The sequence below is a fragment of the Phascolarctos cinereus genome, unplaced genomic scaffold (assembly GCF_003287225.1).
Source record: "Phascolarctos cinereus isolate Bilbo 61053 unplaced genomic scaffold, phaCin_HiC Scaffold_8;HRSCAF=390, whole genome shotgun sequence".
NCBI classification, from domain to species: Eukaryota; Metazoa; Chordata; class Mammalia; order Diprotodontia; family Phascolarctidae; genus Phascolarctos; species Phascolarctos cinereus.
The window spans coordinates 50,649,279-50,664,944 of record NW_027556291.1 but is presented as its reverse complement, the minus strand read 5'-3'; the positions used below and the strand labels follow the sequence as shown (position 1 = coordinate 50,664,944).

Here is a 15,666-nt window from a genome sequence, read left to right as displayed (position 1 = left end):
GAGGGAAAATCAGGTGAGACACTATTGTATTTAATCTGGCTACAACCTGCCTTTTCCTGCCTCAAAAAAAATCTCCTTTTGTTGGGCTTAGAAGAAAGGGAGGAAGGTATACTGTAGAAGGTACTACCTCCTCAAGGAAGTCTTCCATGAACAAAAATCCTTTATCTGCTTAACCTCTCCTTTACTTACCCCCCCCCCAAAAAAAAGAGAGGAGCTGAAAGTGATCCTTGGATTTTTCTAGGTCAATCCCTTTAGCAATTAGCACACTCTTCTTGTATCTTAGTTATTTGTGTTGGGGTTGTCTCTAGCTCTCCCCTTGTATTTTAAGCCCCTTAAGAACTAGTTTCTCTTTTAATCTCTCTTTGTTTCCCAGTTAGAACAACTTCTTACACTGAGTAAGTACTTAAGGTGCTTAATGAAGCTTTCTTTGAATTGTTAAAACTAGCATCTTTTTATGTTTTGGTTACAGTGATGTAACCTGGGGCCATTGAGATGTTTTGGTGCATTTTGCCCCTGCACTAACTGCCCCAGGATGTTTTTTGGTTGGTGTCTCTTCTACTTCTTTTATCTGTGCCCTTGCTGTAATTTTCCTCTTTTTCTTGTGTTCCAGTTTCTTGCAGCCACCTAATCCCTTTATTGTCTTCAGAATTTAACTTTGTACCAGGAAAGTTAGATAACACATTGTTAATTTTCCTCATACTTTTAAGTCTGTACCTTTGTCCTTGTGCCTTAAAAAATGGCTCAGATTTTTCCTGAGGAACAAAGACAGTGGGCTGTTTGTGATGGGTCATTTTTTCACCTCTGAGGCCTGCTTTTATTTTAAAATAATTTTTAAATGTTACTTCACCTAAATTTCCCACTACTTGCTTCCCCTAGCCCTTTCTGTAGAGGCCTTTTCTTATAATAAGAGATAAAGAAGGGAAGAAATGCAAAGAAATGAGGGAAGGTACCACTTCTGATAGCTCTTGTTTCAGGCCAAGTTTTGGACCTTACTCAGTTTCAGTTATTTTGTTGATATTGTCCTTTCCATTTACTTTGTTATAGTCTTTGTTTCTGGTGTTTTTCTGGTTCCAGTTAACTCCACTTTGTATCAATTCATATAAGTTTTGGCTTTGCTTCTATGTAGTCAACATTTTTGTCATTTCTTACAACATAGTAATAATCCATTTATGCACCACAGTTTATTAATCCCTTCTCTAAGTCTTTTGGCACCTTCTTTGTTTTCAGTCCTTTGCTACCACAAAAACTGTCACTATAAATATGTTGGTGTATATGAACCTTTTGGTCATTATGTTTCTTTTATCATTATGGATTTGGTACATTTCTTTCATATCATTAATCAGTTCTTTTGAATACTGTTTGTTTAGATGCTTTGACTGCTTATCTAGTGATTAGAGACTTCTAAAAGTTATATGAGGCCTTTTAACATTTTTTTTTCTTGTATTCAGGCTATGATCCAGATTGTTGAGATTGCCAGAAGTATTCCTCTCTATACCTGGCTTACTTTTTATTCAGAACTTTGGTCTTTGCTCTAATTCTAGGCTTGAGTGTTATGGTTGATACAGAATTATCTGTTGGTTATATGTGTGTTGATTGCTCCAGATTTTTAAGTGTTCTATTTCAGTATATCCCCTGCTAAACTCTCATTTTTTACAAATTAAATTGTAGGAGTTGTCACAGCCGAAATGTTTCGGCACATGCAGAACTCTGAAATAATTCGAAAGATGACAGAGGAATTTGATGAGGTAACTTAAGTGTTTTCAGAATGTCACTTGTAGCTATTATTGTTTTGTTTCTGAATTGAATGGTCAGATGTTCTTGGTTTAATCATTGTTAAATCAAATTCCCAATGCAAGATGAGTTTATGGTTTTGTAGAATTGCATGTTATACACTGGGGTACCTGTGTCTTTTTAGGTTTTATTGTTAAAATGAAGAGAACAAAGTACCCAAAAATTTAAATGCAAAAAAAGCCCATATAAATTGAAGTATCTCTCCTTTGAAAAACCATAGTCTTGTTGTTGGTTTTGTTTTTACTTTTAAAGACATTTAGTTTTCAGATGTGGCCTATATTTAGTCTAGTAGTTTATTCGAATATTCCAATTTTCTAATAATTTGAGAAAAGCTGACCATTAAATTAAATATGTAAATTGAACCACTAATAACCATTAAATACATACTTTTTGCCAACATCGGTCTCTTAGGAAAATTATTAAATTATAGGCCCTTTTTATGGTCGAAATTTGGGCTTTGTTTATCAGAAGAAAGAATAAAAGCTAACATTTTTGTTCACTAAATTAATTTTATAATTCAGAGTTTTAAGAATGGTTATTTTAGCTTAATTGTGAAGACATACTTGTTATTAAAGTAGTAAGAATTTGATCTTTATGGTTTAACACTTTTATCATGGTATTCTGTGAAATTTCCATTTAGATATACTCAGGGATACAAACAACTAAGTAGAATTTGAGAACTGGCCAACAACCTTCAACAGTTCCCTCATTTGGCATTATTAGATTAAAAAAGAAACCTTATAAACTTGATGAAAAAGTGATTTCTCTTATCATTTATCACAAATAACTGTAAAACCACTTTAGCTAGTTCTTAGTTTTATCTTCTCCAAAGACATTGGCTTTGCTTTCTAAGGAGAAGATACAATTGATTTTGAGATTCATTTGCCTAATTTCTAGAGATGGATCTAATAAAAACATCCAAAAGCTAGTCAGGCAAAAAGTTTGAAATATCTGAGCAAGTCAGTATTTACAAATCAGTTACCCAGTAGTTAACAAATAATCAAGGCTAATGTTTTTTACTTTAATTTCATCTTTAATATTAGATTTTATATGTGCTAATTAAAAGAGAAATCCTGATAGAAATTTAGATACTTTAATTTTTTCTTTGACCTGTGATTCCATTGTTATGTGTATGCCATTTACTCTTGGATATCATTTATTATGTCTTTAATAGTCACTGTGATCAAACAGTTTACTCTATAATCAGTCTAGTGATATTCTTTTCTGAACTGAGTTAAGATTGGTCCTTGGAAAATGGTCATTCATTACATCACTGACCCCTATGCTTCTGGTCAGCCTGGCAGAGCTTGTGCTGTGCTGTCATTGCCAGCAGAACCTCACAGTTGCTGCTGTGCCATGAAGGGACATCAGAATTGGACTTGAATAAAAATTAGATTAACTACTGTTTGTAATGAATTAGATGAAATTATAGATGAATTAAAGTATGTAAATTAATAGTTACTCTAAAAAAAGGGAAACATTAGGACATTCAGTTGCCAAAGATTTAAGAATTTTTTCTAAAATACCTTAAAACAATTCTGATGAGAATACCACTTTATAAGTAGAAGTTACTGAGCCACATTCCTAGTTTTTTCAGTTTAAAATACTGTATGCACAACTGGCCCTTTTCTTTCTAGTGTAAGATATCTTTCGTTATTGACATTTTAAATGGAGTTTGTCACACCTTAGGTTTTTCTTCATAGTATGTATATCACTACATGTTCTAAAATCAAATAATTAATGTTAATGTATCATTGAAGACTCCTTTTGTTTGTAATGAAATCTTGAGGAAAGAGGAAATTGACTGTTAAATTAGCTATTACCATTATATGCAGCCATTGTGCTTTCCTTGCCAAAAATTGGCATTTGGTGGTGGCCAGTTTTGCTGTTGTGGGTTTTTTTTTTCATGCTTTTAAAATGCAGTGCTTGATTGAACTCAAAATTCTTTTGGAGAAAGCTATAATGCTATGCTATTCTATTGAATAGCAAAATAGCAAAACTCCCTTGACTGAAATGTCAATTTTTTTCTTTTTCTTTTTTTTTTTATTATGAACTTGACAATCATTTCTTTATCCAGAGAAGAACAGAAAAGAGGATTGTATATGACACTGTGAACTTTTGTTGTGTAGTTACTAAGTGTTATTCTTCGGTTAAACAAACTCTTGAGGCACACAGATGTGGGTTAGATAGGAACATCATAAAAGTCCGTATGGACAGAATTCTATAGTTCCTTCCATGGTGGTGTCAGTTGATACAGACACTATTTTTATTTTAAGCTGAGAACTATGTGAATATAATGTGAGAAGAAAATTGTATTTCATATTACCACTGTGTGTCACATTACTCAGTTGTACAGTTAACTTTTTTTTTGCTTATTCTGATATTTTAAGCTTACTTGCTGTACCATATTTGAATTAATAGTAGATGATGGCCACCTGGGTTTATCAATGCTGGATAGGTTTTACCTTCTCCTTTTGAATATTCATATTTGAAAGCTAGAACTGTTTCCAAGGTAAAAAGACCTTCCTCTTCACAATCCTTTACTTCCCCTAGTATTCCTTGCTTTGGTTTCAGTGCAATAAGAAGGTAAAGTGTGTCTTTATTAGTGTTCATTGCCCATGTAACATTTTTCTGTGTCAATATTTGCAAAGAAATTGATGTTTTAAAATTTTATTTTAGGATAGTGGAGATTATCCACTCACCATGGCTGGTCCTCAGTGGAAGAAATTCAAATCCAGTTTTTGTGAATTCATTGGTGTATTAGTGAGGCAATGTCAATATAGTATCATATATGATGAGTACATGATGGATACGGTCATTTCACTGCTTACAGGATTGTCTGACTCTCAAGTCAGAGCATTTCGACATACCAGCACATTGGCAGGTTAGCATTTCCAATTCTTTCCTATGTGCAGCTTCAGAAGGTAAGATAAATGGTTCAACAGTTCATAAACTGGCTAATTATCAGGTTAATTTTGTTTAGAATCTTGTCATCACTAGAAGGCCTCTTCTACTATACAAGTCACTGGCCCCTGGGCTGACATATACTAAATGGCTGAGTGGGATGGCAGGTTAAAATTTGTGAGAACCCTTGATTTCCTTATTGGGTACCCATTTATAATGATGGTACTGTTTTTTAAGCTTAGCTTTTATATAAATGGCCAGGGGCCAGGGCACAGTCTGGAGTGTGATATGAAGAGGGAACCAAGTAGAGAGAGCAAAGCCTAATTCTCTCTTTAGGGCCTCATCAGTTGCAGCATTGGAAAATTCCTTGCATAGTACACTTTGATCTTAGGGGGATTTATAGTACTAGTTACTACCTCATTGTTTTACGTATTTCTAACAATTTGTGTGTGTCAACTTTGACTAAAATGAACATGTCAAGTAAGATTAATACGAGTCTTAATATCTTCTAAGGTTTAGTCCTAGAACTATTTTTGGAAGGGATGTAGATTCTCCCTCTTTTAAAAACATCATAGAATAATTTTCTACTGTCATGTGAACACATTTGTTTTTTATTAAAGATAGGAGGGTGATAGATTAAATAACCTTATCCAAAATACTGAATAACTTGAATTATCTGATTTTTTTTTAGTTAAGTTTATTTTCAACCCATTTATCTTGATTCTAGTTCAGTGATGTTATGGTAAATATCTTTTGACTCCCATCATTATCTTTTGCTGAAGTAGAAAATGCTCAATATTCCACAGTTGATTATTCATATTCTAATTTGTTTAAGAATTAAATCCCTTAACTTTGGCTATAGCACACTTTTTTTGTTTAGAAATTTAAAGTTCTCTTAATGTTTTTTTCCTTAATAATAGTTCTATTTATAGTGCCCTTTATTTGAACAAATAAAATGTATAAATTGTAAAGAAAATATTGTGCTCTTATCTAATAGATTTTTGTAGGGCATAAGTCATTAATTCCATTCCAAAGCTATATAGGTAGGGTATATAGTCTAAAGTTTTTACAGCTTTTAATATCAACAACTTTAAATAAATTAATCAGTTTAATGTCATAATTTTTTGACACTCAAATTTAAGCACATTTATTTTGCAGTCTTATGAAGTATCTTTTATTTTAAGCTACTTTGATGAGGAAATCTAGCCTTTATGTGTCTTTGATAATGAACCTGCTTTCTTCATCATCAAAGTAGGCATTTTGTTGTGTTTGCACATGGGTAGGATCTGACAGAGACTAGAGTTCACCAAATATAGCACCAGCTAATCTGATCTCCTTCGTTACATGTTACTTTGCCCATCAAATGATATTCTTTACAATGTTTCTAAGAATAAAAATTCTATTTAAAAAAAAAGTTCCTGAGAAGAGTAGGGTGAAAGCTTGTCATTAAAACTCCAGTTAAAGGCTGCATGAGTATTAGTCAAATCACTGTTTTTGTGATTTGTATAAATTTCATTATTTCATTTGGACCTGTTGTTCTAGAAACTTTTTTTCCCTCACCCATCAGCTTCAGCTTTTATTTGATTATTTAATGGAGCATACTACCTGCTGAGATTTTTTTGAAGATATAGATGCACCCTGTGTGCTCACGCACTTTTTTTGTTAGTGTGGTTGGAGTAAGCAGTGTAATGGCTGACCTGTGATTTCCTTAGTATAGGGAACACCCAGTAAGATGCTCTGCCAATGCAGATCTGCAACTTTAGACCCTTACTATAGGATTCTGTCAATGTGACTTGCCCAGGGTCACACAGCCATTATAGGTCACAGTATAGAACCCTTTTTGGGGTTGGCTCTCTATCTGCTGTCATGCTGTTTCTCATAGTAGGTGTTAAATGAATTTTTTTGAAAAAGAAGGGCAAAAACTGGAACCTAGACTTTCAGTTTTTCTTACAGAGTAGACTTCATTGTAAAGAAGGTCAGTTTTGAAAGGCCACATCCTTTAAAGGATGTATTGTTAGTTGTATGGCAGAATAGAGAATTTTGAGTATAGTTGTGGCAGCTGCCTGAACTTTGTCTTTTTTTTCATGTGAATAGTAGGTTTGAACTTAGCTTAAAATGACCTAAAATTGCTGTTCTTTGCTTCTGATTCTTCTATCTTAAAAAATAGCTATGAAGTTGATGACAGCATTGGTGAATGTGGCGTTAAATCTTAGCATTAACATGGACAATACACAGAGGCAGTATGAAGCGGAGCGAAATAAAATGATTGGAAAGCGAGCAAATGATAGGCTGGAACTTTTGCTGCAGAAGAGGAAAGAGGTAAATGGGTAACAGTATGGTTAGCTGTCAGTACATTTCTGGGCATAGGCAATATTTAACTAGCTCACTGGCACTGAATTATTCGTCTGACTTTTCTAACTCCCTTTTCACAGACATAAAATGAATTACTTCAAATTTTATGTAATTCAGGATTTAGTTTAACAATTAAAATGATGCTTTCAAAATTTCTTAGAAAGTAAAGAGAGGTGTGTTTTTTTCTATCAGTTTGGTCTGGTTGAAAGGCTACACCCAAAGTGTGAAGTTTTTCGGTCAAGCATTTTCAGTATATAAGATACATTTTTTCAGTGCTACATTTGAAAAGCAAAATTGAGTGGAATTGCCAGGACATATTTGTACGACAGTAAACTTTGTCTCAGTGAGGAGCAATGTTATAGGTGCCCCCCTCCTCCAAAAAGATCTTTTGTACTTTTGGAACATGTGTCCACCAACAAAATCATTTTATTAAGTGTTGTGTTTGTGCTTTTAGCTTCAGGAAAATCAAGATGAAATAGAAAATATGATGAATGCCATATTTAAAGGAGTCTTTGTACATAGATACCGGTAAGTCAAATAATTTCTTCTGTAGGCAGGGGGAGCTATTAGGGAGGGTGGTTGGAGCTAAAACCAGGTCATGTTTTGTTGGACACTATTTTTGTACTATTTGTAATTGGCATTGTATTTATTACTGTGGTATATACGTAGAGAACACCAAATGCTACTTGTTGAGTGAACATAGACTGTGCTACAGTATTATTAGTAGGTATAACTGTCTTACTTTTCATTCAGTGATGCTATAGCAGAAATCCGTGCTATTTGTATTGAAGAGATTGGGATATGGATGAAAATGTACAGTGATGCCTTTCTTAATGACAGCTATTTAAAGTACGTTGGATGGACTATGCATGATAAGGTAGGTTGTACATAATACATTCTTTTTATACAACATGCAGATGCATCAGACGTCTTAGGTACTATCCCTCATTTTTTGAAAATATATTTCTGCCTCTTTAACTTTTCAAATTGTATTTCATGGAGTCCTTTGAATTTGGAGAGAACTGATTACTCTGATATCATTAAGTATTTTAGACATTTTTTATAAGTACTTAGACCAAGAAGTATGGAAAGAATATATCTAACTTTAAAGATGAATTCCCTGAATGATGTAGATGGATATTTTACATTGGTGTATAGACATGGACCTAGCTATGTATATATAAAATGATATGTGCTAACTCTATTTAAGTATAATAAGCAATGCAAAGGTCAGAAATACTTTTATATGGCTTATCTCAGATACTGTTTTCACTGGATTCATATGGGTTAAGATTTCACTGACATCTAAGGGCAACGAGGCATATAGCACCTTTCATGCTATTAGAGACGTGAATTTTTTTTTTTAGGGTAGGAAGTTATTCTTGACACTATGTACAACATCATTTATGCACAGATGTAATAATAATACAAAGGCATTCATGTAACCTTAGGATTGTGTTAATTTTTCATTTCTCCATTGCCAAGTATCACAATAATTCAGTGAAAAAAATAGGTTTTTTTATATATATGTAGGTTTCTGAATTTTTTTTCTGTAGGGTAGTTTCCATTTTAGTTGACAATATTATGTACCTTGAAGATTAAAATGTAAAATTAAGTATACTTTTAATCTGTCTTTCAATTTTATTTAGCAAGGGGAGGTAAGACTAAAGTGTCTTACTGCACTGCAAGGGCTTTATTATAATAAGGAGTTGAATTCCAAACTGGAGCTCTTCACCAGTCGATTCAAGGTTAGTAGTGTTGGATATTGTCAAGCAAATTACCTGTATTTTAAACTGACTTTTATTTGCTTATATTCCTTTCCCCTTCAAATATACTTTATTTTCTGTTCTTAGGATAGAATTGTTTCCATGACCCTTGATAAAGAATATGACGTTGCAGTGCAAGCAATAAAATTACTCACTCTTGTTTTACAGTAAGTAACTACATTTATTGCATAAATGTGTATGTGCAGACATATTCAAAGAGATGAGTCACAATTAGCTTGCTTAAGTTTATCAACTATTAGTGTCAAACTTGGTGGAAAAAAATTGAAAATCCGCTAACATTATTTAATGCCTACTGTGTATGTGGTATCATCTTAGGCATTCTGGATACTTAAGAGAAAAACAAAACCATTCTTTTAGGGAGCTGGAGGTGGGGTCAAGTTGGTGATGGGTGCATATCGCCTGTACCTGAATCACTAAATGAAACGTATTTTGAGTCTGTAAAAGGATTTCAGGAAAGACTTCATTGTGGAGACTGGTACCTAAGCTGAGTACTTCTGTAGGGGTTACATTCCACTTATGGGGAATTTGAGGCTTTAGGGAATATGTGGAGGGAGTGTAAGTCTGCAAAGGTAGGATCTTTTAAGCCAGAGTGTAAAGAGGGACAGGCTGAGGAGTTCATATTTATCCTAGATTTTGTCTGGAGCCACTTAAGATTTGAGTATGGGAATGATATGCTCAGATCTTTGCTTTACAAGAATTATTTTGGCTGCTATGTGGAAATCCACGAATTTTTAAACTCAAGTGATATGGTTGGTAGGAGACCAAATAAGAGACTTTTTATTAGTCTAGGAAATAGGTTTAACTATGGTAATGATTGTTTATGGAGAGAGGAGGGGAATGTGAGATCTTCTTAAGACAGAATCAATAAGATTTGGCCCCAAGATATGTAGGGTGGAAAGGGAGAGAGGCAGGATTCTATGATGCTAAGGCTATGAGAGAATTTTGGTGTCTACAACAGAAATAGGGAAGTTTTCAGTATATGCTAATTATGAAGTAGATGATGCGAATAGTTTTTCGATATTTTGGATTTGAAATGTTGAGAACACATCTTGGTGGAGATCTCCTCTATGAAGTTTAGTGCTGTGTGACTAAAATTCTTTTGAAAAATTAGGGATTCATCTGTATAGAGGATGATTTGTGAGTAGATGAGATCATCAAGGAATAGAGTGTAGAAAGAAAATAGAATGTGGCCAAACTTCTGTGCTAACTCCTAGTAAGTATTGCTTCTCTGGTGTCCTATTGGACATCTCAAACTGGATATCTGGTGGACATCTTGAACACAACAGGTCTAAAATTGAGCTCATTATCTTTCCCACCAAACCTTTGCATCTTCCTGTAGGCACATGTAAAGGGCACCACTATCCTCCCAGTCATACAACCTAGGTGTCATGCTAGACTCCTCACTCACTCTCACCCCTCATATCTAATCTGTTTCTAAGGCCTCTTTCTCTGCTGACACTGCCATCACCTGGATTCTTCTTCATCCCATGCCTTCTTGCTGTTCGATGCACCAGACATTCCATTTCCCAACATTTTTACTGGCTATCTCCCATGCCAGGAATGCTTTCCTTCCTCATCTCTAACTCCTGGCTTCCTTCAAGTCTCAGCTAAAGTCTTGCTTTCTTCAAGAAGCCTTTCTCAGTCCCCCTTAATGGTAGGGTCTTCACTCTAAGATCAACTCCAGCTTGTCCTGTATGTAACTTCTTTGCAAATACTTGTTTGCATGTTGTCTCTCCAATTAGACTGAGCTCCTTGAGAACAGGGTCTATTTTTTGTCTTTCTGTCTCCCCCTCCCCCAACTCTTTCCTCTAGTCTCCCTGTCTTCTCTCAAGTCCCAGACAAAATTCCATCTTCTCTATGAAACCTTTCCCAGTACCTCTTCATTTTAGTTCCTTCCCTCTATTGATTGTATTTATTTTATCCTGTATACACACACATAGACACACACCCACTGTTTATGTGTAGTCATTTGCATGTTGTCTTCTTCCTTTAGAATGAGCTTATTGAGAGTACGGACTGTCATACTGCTTTTCTTTGTAGTTGAGCTTTTTTCCCCACAGTTTAGATTCATTAGATTTATCCTTTCATTAAACAAGTTGCTGTCTACAGGGAGTTCTAGCCAGGTATAAAAAACACCTGGAAGCATGTGGCTACTGTAATAGTCTACAACAGAGCAAGAACTGTGCACTCCCTTGGCCCTATAGACCCAGCCAAGATAGGATGATTTACCATTTGGAAAATTAAACAGTAATGGTCTTTTTGGACTAAAAACATTCATAATGTATAAATTGGCCTCCTCTTCCTCCTCCTTGCATTTAGTCTGAAAGGATTTATAAACTATAACTCAAAAATTAAGGAATACAATTGCATGGATTCTTTCGCTGTGTGACTTTTTGAAAGTTGCTCCACCCTCAAAGGTACTTAATAAATGTTTATTAAAGGGCTTTAGTTTAGAGCTGTCACCTATGCTTAGGAGTAGTATATACATGAAGATTCTGCAAAGAAGACTGACCAAGAAGTATCTAATTGGGGAAAGAGAATGCAACTAGGGAAGTGGTTAGGAGTGTCAAAAGCTTCCTGGAAGTGAGGGAGAATGAATATTAAGGGGAAAAAAATCAATTGCTAACCTTTGAGAGAATAATTTCAGTAAAGGGGATATAATCAGAACCCAGTTTGGAGAGGAGAGAGAAATGAATATGTAGTGATAAAATAGAGGTAGCAGATGAACGTGGCCCTTTCTAGTAGTTTGTCATCAATGACCAAGAAAGGTAGGGGTAAGATAGTAGCTTTTGGAGAGTGGCAGGCAGGATCCTGGGAGGGATTTGCATATGTTTTTGTGCAGCAGGGATTGAGGCAGAAGAAAGGGAGAGATTCAGGGTATGGGGTGCAGAGAGTGAGTTGACAGACCATCTCCTAGAAGGTATACATTAAAGAGTTAGACTTAGCAAGGAGAAAAAATAGACTAGTGGAGTGACTGAGAAAGATGTATGAGAGAGGAGATTTTGGTGCTTTGCAACCTTCAAGTTTTCTCAGTTGATTAGGGGAATAGATGATGAAGGCAGCATGGGGTGGGGAAAGAGTTTTTAATTAGATTCATTGAGCCTCTTTTTTTTCCTGTTGTTCAGTTGTTTCAATGTCTTTGTTACCCCATTTAGGATTTTCTTGGCAAAGACACTGAAGCAGTTTGCCATTTCCTTCCTTAGCTCATTTTACAGATGAGGAAACTGAGGCCAACAGAGTTAAGTGATTTGCTCAGAGTCACCCATCTAAGTGTGTCTGAGGCCCAGATTTGAACTAAGGAAGATGCACCTTCCTGACTTTAGTCCAGGGACTTTATCCATTGTACCACCTAGCTGCCCCTCACTGAGCCTAACTCCCTCATTTGAGGGGAAGGTGAGGACATTGATTTTTACAGAGATCATGTTTTGCTCTGGTTCATAGTACCAGTTACTTCCTGAACCAACCATTAGCACCCAGGGCTTCTGAATCCTAGTCTGGAGCTCTTTGAATAAAATTAGTCACTTAAGTACATTTAAGAACTACTTTTTCAGATTTTTGGGAAATGAGAATTCCTGAGGAACTTTTATAGCATGTTTCTCTCAGGATCTGTTCTATGGCCTCAGGGCAGTTTTTAGGAACATTAGGTGGGAAAGGAAGTTGAGCTGAGAAAAACCAAAGGTATTTTGAAGTTGAATGAACTTTCTCTTCCTTGTAATATGATGTTAGATGGCTTGTTATTGACAGTGTGGAGAGAAATGGCATGGTTAGACTAGTTGGCTATTGAAGTTCCTTACAAATTTGAGAAGCTATCATATTTGAAAAGCAACTTGATGAAACTTTGTAGACTGAACATTATCTTTACTGCTCTATGCAATTAGGGTCTCAGATATTTAAAAACGATCGAGTAGACTAAGATTGAAGAGAAACCTTATGAGATCATATGTTACATCGTAGTGGTAGTAAATTGGAAATAGTGATCATCATTTGAGGAGCAATTGAAATATGAATATGTTATAAAATGTGAAATTCTGAGAAATGGTTGTAAACTTGAATGAACTGATGTATTTAGCAAGGAAAATACATTACATAATGATTGTAGTAATGTGAAAGGAAACTGATCAGAAAGGAAGCTGAACTTGGTTTAATTGGTATAATAGATGAGAAAACTCTGAGACATGTTAGGGGCAGTCATTTTGACTAGTGGCTTACTTAGCTGCTTTTTCTTTCCTTTAGGAGAGGGTTCACTAGGGGGTTGGGAATATTGGAAAATGATTAACATAAAGCATATGTGAAACATAATAGTGGTAGCATTTTTTTAATGTTATGTATTTTCTCAGTAGTGGCTTCCTCCTTCCACTTCCAGAGAGCCATCCCTTGTGACAAAGAATAAAAACCAAGTCTGCCATCATAAGCAGTGTTGCACATTCCATAGGCTCCCATTCCTGCAAAAAAAGGGAGTGAGGTGCTTTCTCACCTTTTCTTTTGGGCCATGTCTGCTCTGCATTCAGTTCACTTTGTTTTGTTGTTTTATTTATGTCATAGTCTTTGTGTGTATATTTCTGGTTCTGGTTTCTATGACTTCAGTAGTAATTTTTGCCATATTTTCATATTCATAATTTCTTAAAAGCACAATTATATTCCATCGGTCACATGCACCACAGCTTGTTGATTCTTAACTTATTTCAGGTTCCAACAACCTTGCTTATCCAGTTTTTTAGACTGTAGGCAATTAGTAAAGAAGGGAAAGTCAACTGAGAAGGAAGACAGAAAAAGTGTGAAACTTTTTAGAAATGTTTCTAAGTGTTTAGAAATTTAGAAATGTTTCATTCAGAAATGCCTGCAAAATCACTTGTCTGAGGCCTTTTTCTGCCATCGAAGTGAGTTAAATATGATGGTACTGTGCGTTTATTTTGGCCTTTGATCCTGTCGGTGTGGTTACTCTCTTCAGCATTATAGAGCATAGCCCATGTGTCTGCTCATTGTGTTCTTCTCTCTATAATTTCTCCACAGTGCAGTATGCCCAATATGTTAGGGCCTGTTTTTAGATTTCTTGATATTACATGGGTACCAGCGGAGCATTAGCCATTTACTGTTCTTAGTATATGTCTGTCATTTGTCTTTGGTAATATGTCATACAGTAACAGAAATGTGTCCATTTTTTCCCCAGAGATTTATGGTTTGCATTTATACTTTATATTTGTACTACCAGGCATATTTTTTTTTCGAAATATTGTAGTTTGACTTTCTTTCTGTTACTTAAGTAGTAATAGAATTATGAGATGTAAAAATTTTCACTTGTCTTATTATCTCTTCTGTATTGTTAGCTGATTGTAAGATGACCTCTAAAATAAATTCCAACTCTCACATTCTGTAGCTCTTTGTTAGTGCTGTATTTCCTTCTTGGTCAGTGTTCTTCACTTCACCCTCAAGGCTTTTTTATGATTCAGGACACATGAAAGCAATCAGTGGCTAAGGATTTGTGCAAGAAAGGGTTCAAACTTGAAGACAGTGTTGTGAAACTGCAGATGAGTTCACAAGTGACTGTCATCCACTTCTCTTTGTCTCCTTTTCAGTTTTTTTTCTTTCATACTATTTAGTTAGGTTGATTATAATTCTTCCAATGTTACCGCCATTTTCCTTGATTAATGATGAACTGTCAGGTGGTGATTGGTGGCCATTTGCCTGGTTGATCAGGGCAAGTAGGTATTTGTGCCTGCTAACATAGAATAAGGCTAATTTCATTTATTTTTGAATTGTCAATTTTGGGAGGAAGCCCCAATTGTGGAGTTTTTGTCTTTGAACTATGGTTTGAAATTACAAAACTGAAAAATGAGTAAATCCTGATTCTTTTTTCCTGTAGGAGTAGTGAAGAAGTTCTTACTGCAGAAGACTGTGAAAATGTGTACCATTTGGTTTATTCAGCCCACCGGCCAGTTGCAGTAGCAGCAGGAGAATTTCTTTATAAAAAGTAAGTCAAGTTTAGGTTTCTCTGTTAAGTTTCATAACATTTATATTTTTCTATGTCTTAACTTAAGAATCAGAACCAAAACAGTGTTCCACTTAAGGAAATGTTAGTTTAAATCAAGTTGCTTTTTTCCATATTTAATATTACTTAAAAAAACCCAGGTTGTATCATTTTCAGTGCTATTTTTTTACAAAATGATAAACTCAGTTGATTTGGTGCTGAAACAAAAAATTGCAAACCATCTAGTTGTCTGGCTTCATTTAAATGTGAAGAAAATGGAGCCCAAGGAATAATGTGATTTCTCCCAGTCACCAAAGTAGTTAGTGCCTGGAGCCTCTGATTCCCAGTTCATTGTGCTTTCTACCCCTGAACGAGGAATGTATTCATTTTATTTGTCTCAAAATATGTTTCAGTAGACTGATCTTTAGAATAAAGCTTTTAGGGATACTGAACTTGATTTACTTCTGTCTAGTTATTTCTTTTCTGTATCACTGACTTAATAGAAGCTTTACTAAATTTCCCTGATAAGGTTTTAGATCCAGAAACGTTTGAGCCATGCATTTTCTTTTAGGGTGCTATCAGAAGAAGTTTCAGAATTGGTAGTCAGGAAGACTTGTTCAATTCTGGCTCCAGATACTTAGTAGGTTTTTTGGTTTTTTTTTTTTTGACAGTGGGGTTAAGTGACTTGCCCAGGATCACACAGCTAGTAAGTGTTATGTGTCTGAGGTTGGATTTGAACTCAGGCCTTCCTGAATCCAGGGCCAGTGCTCTATCCACTGCACCACCTAGCTTCCCCCGCTTAGTGGTTTTTTGACAGTGGGCAAATCACTTATCCTTTGTTTACCTCACTTTCCTCAGCTGTAAAAT

General features: G+C 35.2%; 1 protein-coding gene across 2 annotated transcripts in view; it reads left to right on the top strand.

Moving 5' to 3' along the window:
• The window catches only part of STAG2 (STAG2 cohesin complex component), a 124,448-nt gene that overhangs the window by 65,653 nt on the left and 43,129 nt on the right, over positions 1-15,666 (top strand). For both annotated transcript variants that reach the window (XM_078147903.1, XM_020976354.2), the window contains exons 7-14: positions 1,669-1,745; positions 4,471-4,675; positions 6,863-7,014; positions 7,502-7,575; positions 7,801-7,924; positions 8,697-8,795; positions 8,901-8,980; positions 14,695-14,802. In XM_078147903.1, the coding sequence (XP_078004029.1) occupies positions 1,669-1,745; positions 4,471-4,675; positions 6,863-7,014; positions 7,502-7,575; positions 7,801-7,924; positions 8,697-8,795; positions 8,901-8,980; positions 14,695-14,802 (919 nt within the window). The remainder of the gene's footprint in view (positions 1-1,668; positions 1,746-4,470; positions 4,676-6,862; positions 7,015-7,501; positions 7,576-7,800; positions 7,925-8,696; positions 8,796-8,900; positions 8,981-14,694; positions 14,803-15,666) is intronic.